This window comes from Oppia nitens, unplaced genomic scaffold (genome assembly GCF_028296485.1).
Source record: "Oppia nitens isolate AA-2021 unplaced genomic scaffold, nextdenovo-longstitch-racon4-pilon3 scaffold20_pilon_pilon_pilon, whole genome shotgun sequence".
Lineage (NCBI taxonomy): Eukaryota > Metazoa > Arthropoda > Arachnida > Sarcoptiformes > Oppiidae > Oppia > Oppia nitens.
This window is the reverse complement of record NW_026533200.1, coordinates 1,142,223-1,156,578: the sequence shown is the minus strand read 5'-3', so window position 1 is coordinate 1,156,578 and position 14,356 is coordinate 1,142,223. Positions and strand designations below refer to the sequence as shown.

Sequence of the window (14,356 nt, the reverse complement as noted above, 5' to 3'; positions counted from 1 at the left end):
TTATCTCCCAATCAATGATCGGACTCATCGGTAAAGTTATATTCAAACAAACAATATATGAGTCGTGCGGTCTCTCTATCTCTCTGAGTGTCTAACTTTCCACTAAATTGATGACAATTGTTGACATTTTTTGTCGATAATATATGCACTGCACTGTAAAATCAGTTAATAAATCATTTAAATTATACAAATTTTTTATTATAATAGCTGTGTCTGTGTTATTAGTATTATTAATAATCATTACACTATTACAGGTATTATCATTATCGCACTCACTATAATCATTACACATAATAATAGTTTAATAATTAACTAATATGTTATGAATTCAATGTTTTTATAAACTTTTTTTGTTATCAATAAGTCATTAGTTGTTTGTCATTCAATTGATTCAATCATCACTTTTGTTATTGTCATCAAAAAAACTGATTAATATTCATAATTGTCTTAATTATTATTAAACATTTGAAAACTGTTTGTATCACTGATTGAATTTCAAAATAACTCTATTAAGCTAATTATTATTATTATTACAACAAATTAAATCATATCGTTTAAAATATTGATTTTTATTTATTTATTTATTGTTTTAATTTAGTCATAAAATAAACTTTTATACAAAAATATTACATTTATTCATACATAATATACGAATATTTTTTTATTTTTTTAAAATTTATTAATAGTAATTTATTTTAAGTTATTTAAAAAAAATTATAAAACAATTGTTAATTTAAAATTTAATACATTTATTTAATACATATCTGTTAACAAATAATCTCTCTCTCTCTCTCTCTCTCTCTCTATGGGGCCTCGGTGGCCGAAAGGCTAAGTTGTCGGCTTTCGAGTACGACAACCCGAGATCGATACCCGTTTGGGCCACCTAAGTTTGTTGGGATTTTTAACGCGAGGAAACAGATAATATGTGTACGAAGAACTGTCCACATATATAATGCTGTCCTATCGTTAATAGGGGTACTCCTCTAACTACTGCACTCTCGGCGGTTATGAGTGCTATACACAGTATAACCAACAATACTGGAGAGAAACATAGTTAAAGGGTTCTCAAAACCCCGTGCATGCAATCATTGTAAAAACGGGGGATACAAATCCTGGATATTGTCTCTCTCTCTCTCTTTCTCTCTCTCTCTCTCTCTCTCTCTCTCTCTCTCTCTCTCTCTCTCTCTCTATTATTATTATTTGCAGATAATAAATGTTTCAACAAAAATGATAATAAAACCGGACTTTAAGTTTCATATTTTTCATGGTATCCATTATTTGATCAAACAATATTTTTATATAAAATATATAATAAGGCATATAATATAATAAGGTAAAATATAAAATAAATAGTAATGTTTTGTATTAATATTAGATATTTGTGTTATTATTGTTTTTGTTGGAAAATTATAATATACAGTAAATGCTGAAAAAAAATATTGCTTTGTTTGACTCTGTATTTAATAATAATTATTATTATATAAGTATAATATCTAAAGTTAAAAGTTATTTAATTTAAAAAATATTTATATAAAAATTAATACTAACAATATTAATATATAAATAAAATAATAAATTTTAATAATTAAAATAATTAAATATAGAGTATAATAAATATTAAGATTATTATTATTATATTCTATTACTAATATTTATTAAATAAAAATAAGATTACTATAAAAGTATAATAACAATACTAATATTAAACAAATAAAATTAAATGTTAGAAAAAAAATTAATAACTAAACAATTGATATTACATTACATTAATTTATTAGTCACTTATTTTAAATACAATAATAATGTTAATAATCATGTGTTTATATCAAAATTTCAATAGGTTTTTAATTAAGCATAATTAAATATTAATAAACTAACAAAATTAAATACATGTTTTATTTGAAAATTTATTTAAGTGTTAAATTTCAACAACAAATAAAATAATAATATCAATTTATAATTTATTTAATTATTATTTAATATATTATAATAATTTTTTAGTTTACTATTTGATGAACTAAATACTTATGATATCTAAGCATATTATTTCTGCCAAAACATTTATTACAATCATTGACATCACATTTAAATGGTTTAATACCCGAATGTATTTGTTGATGAATTTGAAATTTTGATTTCATATTAAATTGTTTGCCACAGTTATCGACATCACATTTGAATAGATTTTTTCGACTATAATGACTATTAGTTCGATGATGACATAAACCGCTTGAATTATAAAACATTTTATTGCAGTTTTCATAATCGCAACGATATTTCGGTTCAATTGAATGATCTCTGGATAGGTGTTGTCGTAAACAATGATTTGTTGTAAATGTTTTCAAACAATTATCTATTGAACACTTAAATTGTTGTTTTGTCTGTAAATGACTTATTTTGTGTTTACTATAATCTTGTTTAGTTGAAAATGTTTTATCACAATAATCGACATCACATTTAAATTGTTTTTGTTTTAAATGTATGTTCAGTTTATGGGCTCTCAAAAAATTTTTCTGTCTAAACAATTGATTACAATTTTCATAATCACATTTAAACTTTTCATTAAAATGAATGTTAGATTTATGTTGAATTAATGATGTTTTATATTTGAAACATTTACCACAATCGTTGACATTGCAAACATATTTAGTATTTAAATGTTTTGAATTTTTATGATAAAACAATTTCGATGATGTTTTAAATGTTTGATTACAATTATTAACTAAACATTTATATTTTTTTCAAGTGTATGAATTGTTTGATGATTACATAAATATTGTTTAGTATAAGTATTGAACCGACATTTTAGGCCAAAAACACTTGAATCGTATATTATTATTGTTGTTATAACAGTCACTATAATCATCAGTGATTTTCATTGAAATACAATCATTAGTTTTTTGGATATTCATTGAATTCAAGCAATCAATTGATTCAAACAAAACATTATTAGTATTTTCAGTCAAACTATTTAATTCATAATCAATACTATTGTCTAATGATTTCAATACACATAATTTATTCAATAGATATTTAATATTATTAATTTTATAACTTATTAACTTCATAATTAATTAATATAATTTAATATTAAAATAATTCAAAACAATACACATACACAATGATTACTAATAATAACTATAATACAGTTAATACTACTAATAAATATTTATATATATTTTTGGCTCTTATATATTGTATTTCATTAGCAATGGATATCATATATCAATATATAACTAATAATAATAAAAATTATAATATAATGTAATACTTTTTTTGCAGCATTTACTGTATATTCTAATTTTCAAACAAAACAATGATAACAAATAATAGCTAATATAAATACAAAACATTACTATTTCTATTGTTTTTATTGCCTTTTATATTGTTTGTTCAAATAATGGATACTAAGAAAAATATGAAACTTAAAGTCCGGTTTTATTATCATTTTTTGTTATCTGCAAATAATAATAATAGAGAGAGAGAGAGAGAGAGAGAGAGAGAGAGAGAGAGAGAGAGAGAGAGAGAGAGAGAGAGAGAGAGAGAGAGAGAGAGAGAGAGAGAGAGAGAGAGAGAGAGAGTAAAATAAAGATTAAATGCAATAAATTATAGACTCTATAGTACAGTATATTAAATGTGTTTATCTATCAATCAAATAATATATTATTAATATTTATAAAACAAGTAGACATAAAATTTTTATAATAAAATCTTAATTTATAAAATCTAACAAATATTTTTTAAAAATATAAGTTGAAAATATTGTTTTGATTGATTATTTTATTAATTATTATTTTTGAAATATTGACATTTTGTATAATTATTATTATATGATTAAAGTTAATTTAAATAATAAAAACAAAAACAAAATTATTGTTATTTGCCAATTAAAACAAATTAAGTTATATGTGCATTCAATTTAATTTTTTAATAAGTTTTAATTAACAAAAATTAATTATTACTTATAATAAGTTTTAATTAAATTATTTTAACTATAAGGTGTGATAATCCATTCTCTTTATATATATATATATATATAATAAAAATAATTATTAATACTATTAAACTATAGCTAAATTAATTTTTTACAGTTTTTATTTGATTATTATTTGATATATAATTAAACATTACAAAATTTAGTTTATAATCTATTTTAATTATAAAAAATACTAAAAAATTATTTAATTGTTTACATTAATTATAGCTTTATGTTTTTAATGTTATCTTTTATTTGCTAATTAAGTTTTTATGATTAATACAATATTTTTATATTAACAATAAATCTAACTATAATAATATTACTATATTTTATTCAATAATTTATAATTTATATAAAAAAAAATCTATAGCAAATAAATATTATAATTTTGTTTAGTTTTATAATATTTTATTTTAAAAACTAAATGATTTTAATAATAATATATTGATATATAATGTTAAAAAACAATTTATACAATAAATATTAATTAAATTTAAGAGTAATTGAATAAAACATTAGTAAATAGTATGGATTTATCGGCAATCAGTTTCATTGATTGGCAAACATTTTCCCTGTGAATCAATACAACACTAATACCCGATTGTTTGGCCAAATCAAGTGCTGACCCGAAATCCTGGTCACCAGTTATGACAACCAAAATGGTTTTACTTGTCTCTGGATTTTTTCTTGGCTGTTCAATGAATCGCCTGATCCGATAGTATAGCTCAAAATCGGCTGCATTACGATAGACAGCACCTGTAGGTATGAGAACTACATGCACGCCGGCAGCTTGGAGTTCAGGCACATGTTGTTGTCCAATGTCCTGAAATTTGCCCACACAGTCAAACACTGTACTATCGGGTAGTTTCGGGTAGCCATACACTTGACTTATATATTTGCGGACACACCTACAAACATTGGCCGGTGCCCATCGATGAGGTATTTGACAATTTTCAATATCCCAATAGATACCGATCCGGGGTTCATAGGGTTGGATAAAACATTTATAATATAATTGTTTCAATTGATTAGAAATCCATTTAATTAATTCAATTATTGCACCGATTATTAATAATATTATAAATATTATAACTATTGTTACTATAATTTCGAAAAACATTATTTAAATTATTAATATGATTTTATTTATATATTATTAGTAAAATATTAATTTATATAATTATTATTATTATTATTATTATTATTTAAATATATTGATCAACAACTTTAATTCAATGTTAATGTTATACACAAAATAAAAATATTAATCAGATATTTTTTAAAATAAATTAATTTATATGAAATAATATAATTGATATACGACTTACAATATACAGTAATATTATTATTATTATTTTATTGTACATTAAATATAAATATAATTATAATTTATAACAAAAATTTAAATAATCTCTCGTTTTATTTGCTGATATAAACTTATATTTATAGATTAGATATTATAATAATATATTTTTTTTTGTATAAACACTTGACTATTGATTATATTATTTTAATACATTAAATATAATGTTGAATTATTTGATTTTAAATTATTATTAAAATTATTAATAATAATTAATACAAACAAAATATATAATAAATATTTATATTTAAAGTATTAAACAATACAAATAATATTTATACATTATATTAACTTAAAATAATAAATAATTGATAAATTTGATTAAAAATATATTGTTTTCTTAATTATAGTTATTTCTATGTATTATTATTTTTTTAAAAAAATACCATTAAAACTAATTAAATTTCAAAAAATTATAATATATTATAATTACAGTATAATAATAATAATAACATCAAAAACTAATTCAATACATTGTAATAATAATTTAATCATTAGTACTAGTAATAAATTTTTCTATAAAAAGTAATATTTATCAAAATTAAAAAATATTAAGTTAAATTTATATAAAATAAAATCTAATTAAACTTCAAATCATCATTAAATTAATTAATGTAATACTAGCGCTATGTTATCTGATTTTTTAATCGTAAAAATTTTTATTATCTAATAATAATATTATTATTTATTAAAATGTTACTATTTGTAATAAATTTTAATTAGTATTAATAATAATATATTTTTTTGACACTTTATTTATTGACAATTTTTTAAAAATTATTTAACTTTAAAATAAATTATTCAAATGAAAACAATAATATAAATAAATCTAAATAAACTTAAAAGTAATTTAAATGTTATAGTATCTATATTTATTTTTGTAATAAAAATATTATTTATAAATAATATTTTAATTTTTTGTGATTATAATTATATTAATAATATTTAAATATCAATAACTATAAGTTATAAAACATTTTAATATTCATAAAACAGTTAGCAGTAGATAAAATATATTACTATTAAAGTATTATAATTAATAAATAAAAAAATTTAATTTATGTTTAAAACTAGATTTTTCTAAACATTTAGTATAAAACTGTATTAACAAACAGTTAATTGTTTAGAGTGTTTGTGTTTGTATTGTTTAAAACTGTAAAAATATATATTTATATAATCATAATATTAGGCATTTAATTAATTAATAAAATTATTGTATTAGTTATATACAGTAGAAGAATATTAATACTTTATTTTAATATATTTCTAAAAAAATATAATTTTTTACATAAATTATTCATTAAGTTTTTATATTATAATTTTAAAAAATCATAGTTATATAATTTTTTATTGATATATTTAGCTAGTTAAAAATAATTATAAAATTTATATTTGTATATTAGCTTTAATTAATTGCATTTATTTATACAAAAAGTGTATTAATAAATATTTGTAATACTATTATGTTTTAATTATAATGATTTAATTAATAATTTTTAGATTAACCTATAATAAATTTAATGTTTTATATGATATTATTTTTCACAGTTATTATTAGTATTATTATTAATATTTATAAATTATTATTATTGTTATTATTATAAATACAATACTATCATATTATAATATGTTTTTAATAATTTTGATTTTAAATAAACATAAGTTATACAATTATTGTATATTAATTTCTATATTAAAATTATATACTGAATATGCTGTATAAACTGTAATAACAAATATTTTAAATACATTAATAATTTAATTAAAATTAATTTAATAAAAAATATATTAGATCAAAAAAGTTAAACAATTTTTAATTTAATTATTTTTTCAGAGTATTTATTATAGAGTATTTACAAAATTTTTAATTAAAAAATTGTAATAAAAGGATAATACAGTATTTTAATTTATTATTAAGATTTAGTTTTTTAAAATTAGTATTATATATACGGTATATATATAATAATAATAATTTGATTTAATAATAATATTTTTTCAATTATTTATTTTCAAAAGTTATTATTAAAAAAAGTATTTAGTTGTTTATTAATAAACTTATAATTATTAGTATTAGTATTATTAGTAACGTTTTATACTTAAATTAATTACTGTATTCATTAAAAATATTTAAATAATTATTATAAGTAAAAATCACAATATTATCTATCATTTTTTTATTGGCATATTTAGATTGATTTTAATAAAAACTGTAATAACAAACTCATGTTAAATACACTAATAATTTATTTAATTTAATTATATTAGATATGTAGCGATTTTACTTATATTATTTTATTTCAATTTATAATCTATTTATTATTTATAATTACAGATTTTTATATTTTATATAAAAATTTATTATACACTATATTTATTAGTATATATTATATTAGATATATAATTAAAATTAAAATATATTAAACACAAATATAACAAACAAAAATATATATTATTCATTATAAGAAAAATGTTAGTCAAGTATTATTTAATTAATTGCAAAATTATAAAAAATAATAATTAATAACTATTAGATACTATAATTTAGATATTTTTTGAAATAAAATTTTTTGCCTAAATTATGCTAGCTAATTTATTTAATTTATAACAGTTATATAAATAGTTTATTATAATAATATTCAAATATGATAATAATAATATAGTTATTTATTTTAATGTATTTATTTATAAAAACTTATTATTATTTGTAAAATTATTTGTTGTTTGTTTTTTATAATTAATTTATATATGATTTTTTATGGCAAATTAAATCAAATTATTGAAATTAATACTAACTTTTTAAAATTTATATATATTTTTATTAGTAAAATTAATGATAGTTTATTAAAACTGCATAATAAAGTATACATTTTATGATTTGAATTTTTATTAGTAATAATTAGCAAATAAACTAATATTTAATAAATTAGTATTCATTTAATTGCATTAAATCGCAATCATTGACATCACATATTTAAATGGCTTTATATATCCAAATATTTAGTGCGTTTGTGTCGTTGCAAACAAATTAAAGTAAAATATATTTTTTTCTACAATTTTTATAATCGCATCGAAAATTTGTGTTCAATTCAATGATCTCTTGATATATGTTGTCGTAAACAATGATTTGTTGTAAATGTTTTCAAACATTTGTTGTTAACTGAACAATGAAATCGTGGTTCAGATAAATGTATTAATTTGTGTTTATTATAATTACTTTTAGATGAAAATTTTTTGCCGCAATACTCGACATCACATCGAAATGGTTTATGTTTTAAATAAATTATCATTTTATGTCTTTTTAAATGATATAATTGTGTGTATAATTTGTTGCAATTTTCGTAATTACATTTAAACTTTTTATTTAAATGAACGCTAGATTTATGTCGATATAACAGTGATTTTACTGTAAAATATTTCTCACAATCGTTGACATCGCAAAAATATTTATTTTTTAAATGTTTAGCTTTTTATGATAATATAAAGCCGTATGATATTTAAATATTTTATCACAATAATTACATTTGAATTTTGATAAATACAATTAATATATATTTTATTTATGCTTTAAATATATATTAATTGAATAAATTTAATAAGTTTTTATGGTCAGTGGTAAAAACTTCATAATAAATTATACATTTAAATTTTGAATTATTATTAGTAATAATCAGCAAATAAACTATGATGTATACTATAAAATGTCGATATAAAGCATATAATGAAAATAATTTATTTATACATCGATTAATGCATTCATCTATAAAACTGTTTGAATGTAATAAATGTAATAAAACATTCAAAACTAAATCAAATTTAGATTATCATAAAAGATCTAAACATTTAAATGTTAAATATGTTTGCGATTACAACGATTGTCGCAAATGTTTTACTAGAAATTCACTTTTAAATCAACATAAATCTAGCGTTCATTTTAATAAAAATATTAAAAGCACATGAAATTCAATTTCATTTAAAACCAAAATTATTTAAATGTTATGTTGAATATTGTAATAAAACATTTGCAGCTAAAAGCTGTTATAAAAAACATAAATTAACTCATTTGAAGAAAAAACAATTCAAGTGTTCAGTTAACGAGTGTATGATTTGAATTTATTATTAGTAATAATTAGCAAATAAACTAATATTTAATAACTTATCACTCATTTAATTCATATGCAATTTAATCTTTATTAATAGAATAATTTAAAAATAAATATATTTTTTAAAAACAATCTTTTTTTGTAAAACAATTACAATATAATTAATGGTTTTTTTTCAAATTACAAAAAATAATTTAAATAAAATAATTAATGACAATATTTTTTTAATGATAATTAAGACTCTATTTTCTGTTTAAAATATTTATCGCAATCATTAACATCACAACATTTAAATTGCTTTATATATCCAAATGTTTATTATGTTTGTGTTGTTGCAAACCTTTTGATGTAAAATATATTTTTTGACAATTTTTATAATCGCATCGAATATTGGATTCAATTGAATGATCTCTTGATATATGTTGTCGTAAACAATGATTTGTTGAAAATGTTTTCAAACACTTGTTATTAACTGAACAATGAAATCGTGGTTCAGATAAATGTAATAATTTGTGTTTATTATAATCACTTTTAATTGAAAATTTTTTGCAGCAATACTCGACATCACATCGAAATTGTTTATGTTTTAAATGAATTAACATTTTATGCGATTTTAAATGACATATTTGTGAGAATAATTTGTTGCAATTTTCATAATTACATTTAAACTTTCTGCTTAAATGAACGATAGATTTATGTCGATTTAAATCTGAATTTCTAGCAAAACATTTGCCACAATCGTTGACATCGCAAACATATTTCATATTTAAATGTTTAACATTTTTATGATAATTTAAATCTGAAAAAGTTTTGAATGTTTTAATACAATTACTGCATTTAATAAGTTTATCTGAGGAATGAATTAATTGATGATTAACTAAATTGTTTTCTTTATTACTTTTAAACCGACATTTTGGCCAAAAGCACTTGAATCGCGTGTTATTGTTATCCACACGTGTGTTGTTGTTGTTGTTACAGTCACTATAATCAATGATTTTCATAGAAATGCAATCATTTGTTGTTTTAATATTCATTGCATTCAAGCATTCAATTGTTTCACACAATTCATTGAATTGACTATTAATTTGTTGTAAATTCAATGATAAGTTTTTCAATTCATTTAATTGATTTATAATTTTGTTAAATTGCAAATCCATTATTGTTTAGAAAATTTCACTAAAATATTTCAAATAAATACTATTGTGTTGTTTTGATCGCACATTGAAATCACACCAAACAATGATTAAAATAGGAAATGGATATCATATCACTGTATATACAGATATATATATAGATTTATTTGTATTTAATCCTTAAACCTGTTTAATAATTTTTAACTTTAAATTTACATAAATACTGTATTTCTATTCTTGTAATTTTGTTTTTATAAAAATAATTAAAATTTAGTTTATATTAAAACAATTAATGTATATTTTATTTATGCTTTAAAGGTATTAAAAATATAAAATATTACTGTATTATTATTTTCGTTATTATAATTATTATTAAACTGTAATAATTTTTATATATAAAACTATAATAGTTCAATTATATTTAATTATTTATTTAGTAATAGTATAATATTAATAATTTTTAATATTAAATATTTTACCATTAAACAATGTATTATTATTTATTAAATATTAGTTTAAGTAATTTTAATCTATATTTATTTAGTTGTTTTGTTAATTTGTTTTTTAAAATAAAAATAAAAAATTTTATTACAATTATTTTATTAAAATAAAATAAGTAGTATTATTTTCCTTTAATAAATATTACAAAATTTAAATTATTTATGACGTTGATATTTATGCTAATAATTTAGTTATGATTTTTTTGGTTGCATTTAAAAACGTTTATTACAATCATTGTCATCACATTTATATTTGGGTTTTTAATAATTCACTGAATGTGTTGTTAGTCGATATTGTATATGTTGTTAGCAAATTGTTTGTTACAATTATAGACATCACACGTTTGAATTGTTTTTACACAACCAAATAAATAGTACTATTTTTACTTAGTTTATTAAAAACTTTTTTTTACAATTTTTGTAATCGCTTTTACAATCAATTTTCAATGATCTCTACAATGATACGATGATTTTACTGTAAAACTTTAGTAAACATTTATTTTCAACTAATTTTGTTTTTTAGTTTTTTTTAAATATTTAATTATTTTTTTTTGTTGTAAATATTTTTTTAATCACAATACTCACTACATTGACATTACGAAATTGTTTATTATTATTTAAATTAACAAATTTTAAGTTGTTATTGATATGCCATATGGTATACATCCCGGAGCACCGGGAGGACAGTCATCTTATATATAAAAACATGTTGCATAATAGGTTTGAATTAATTAATTAATTAATTTTATAACAAATATTTATTTGTTGCTTAAATTAACAGCTAATTAATTGTTTTGTGTTATTGTTGTTTATATAACATAAATGTAATATTTTATATTAAAAATGAATAAATAATAATTATATTTTTTTATATTAAAACTGTTAGTAAATAATTATATTTAATTATAATACTTTAAATAAAATTAATTTTTAAATTTATGAGGTCGCTCTTAAAATTATTACTATTATTTTTTATTTATATATTTTTTTACTTGATAATTAAATAATAATAATAATAAATTAATTAAAAATTTAATAATGATTTAGTTTCTGGAATTCCCTGAATGTGTTGTTCTTCAATATCGTATAAATTGTTAGCAAATTATTTGTTACAATCATAAACATCACACGTTTGAATTGTTTTTACACAACCAAATGAATAGTACTTTTTTAATTAAGTTATTAAAAACATTTTTTATGTTACAATTTTTGTAATCACTTTTACAATCAATTTTCAATGATCTCTGGATATGTGTTGTCGTAAACAATGATTTTATTTTACTGTAAAACTTTAGTAAACATTTATTTTCAACTAATTTTGTTTTTTAGTCAAATGACTAGCAAATAAACTAATATTTAATAACTTAGCTCTCATTTAATTCATTTTATTAATTGAATAATTAAAAATAATAATATTTTTTAAAAACAATATATCTTGTTTAATAAATAAAAACAATTATAATATAATAATTGGTTTTGAAATTAGGAAAAAATTAAATAAAATTCTGATTAAAATATTTATCGGCGATCATTGAAATCACATTTAAATGGCTTTATATTATTATATCCAAATGTTTAGTACGTTTGTGTCGTTGCATATGATTTAAATTTAATTATATTTTTTGACAATTTTTATAATCGCATCGAAATTTCGGTTCAATTGTATGATCTCTGGATATATGTTGTCGTAAACAATAATTTGTTGTAAATGTTTTCAAACACTTGTTATTAACTGAACAATGAAATCGTGGTTCAGATAAATGTATTAATTTGTGTTTATTATAATTACTTTTAGATAAAAATATTTTGTCGCAATAATCGACATCACATCGAAATTGATTATGTTTTAAATGAATTAACATTTTATGTTGTTTTAAATGACACATTTGTGTGAATAATTTATCACAATTTTCATAATTACATTTAAACTTTTTATTTAAATGAAAGCTAGATATGTGTCGATTTAAATGTGGTTTTGTTGTAAAACATTTGCCACAATCGTTAACATTGCAAACATATTTAACATTTAAATGATCAATACTTTTATGATAATATAAAGCTTTCAATGTTTTGAATCTCTTAATACAATTACTGCATTCAATTAGCTTATGTGATGAATGAATGAATTGATGATTAACTAAATTTTTTTCAAAATTAGTTTTAAACCGACATTTAGGCCAAAAACACTTGAATCGCTTGTTATTGTTGTTATCCATACGTGTGTTGTTGTAGTCATAACAGTCACTATATTCAGTGATTTTCATAGAAATGCAATCATTTGTTGTTTTAATATTCATTGCATTCAAGCCATCAATTGTTTCACACAATTCATTRAATTGTCTGTTAATTTGTTGTAAATTCAATGATAAGTTTTTCAATTCATTAAATTTATTTAATTGATTTATAATTTTGTTAAATTGCAAATCCATTATTGTTTAGAAAATTTCACTAAAATATATCAAATAAATACTATTGTGTTGTTTTGATAGCACATTGAAATCACACCAAACAATGACTAAAATAGGAAATGGATATCATATCATTGTATATACAGATATATATATATAGATTTATATGTATTTAATCCTTAAACCTGTTTAATAATTTTTAATAATTTTTAACTTTAAATTTACATAAATACTGTATTTATATTCTTGTAATTTTGTTTTGATAAATTAACACAACCAAATAAATAGTACTTTTTTAGTTACTTTATTAAAAACATTTTTTTTACAATTTTTTTAATGATCTTTTGATTATTATGTATACTGTAATTACTGTAATAATTACAGTATACCTAATAATCAGTTATCAGTAATAATAATTTATTATTATAAAAAATTGGTTTAAGTTAGATAATTAAACTTAATTTAAAATTTAATTCATCAAAATTTATTTTTAAATTTTGTTATAATGTTTATCAACTTTGTCTACGAAAAAATAAATTAATTGTTTATGAAAATAATAATATTATTATAACTTATTATATAGTTACAGTTTTTTTTAATAAATAATATTTAATTTTATTAACTAAAAAAACTTTTAATTTGTCGTATTAATATTTAAATTATAATTTTTGTAAAGTGATTATATAAAAAGTTATTATTTAAAAAATTAATATTTACTATAAAATATTTAACATAACATAACATATTTAAATAAAAATAAGTAAAAAAACATTAATAAATGTTTTTTTTATAAAGTTAATAGATATAATAGTTTGACAATAATAATAAATTGATTGCATAAATAAAATTAATTACCGTAAAAACTCGTTTAAT

General features: G+C 18.5%; 1 protein-coding gene across 1 annotated transcript in view; it reads right to left on the bottom strand.

Moving 5' to 3' along the window:
* The window catches only part of LOC128953144 (zinc finger protein 782-like), a 58,613-nt gene that overhangs the window by 17,391 nt on the left and 26,866 nt on the right, over positions 1-14,356 (bottom strand). The window contains exon 5 of the mRNA XM_054298619.1: positions 4,545-4,802. Within this exon, the coding sequence (XP_054154594.1) occupies positions 4,545-4,802 (258 nt within the window). The remainder of the gene's footprint in view (positions 1-4,544; positions 4,803-14,356) is intronic.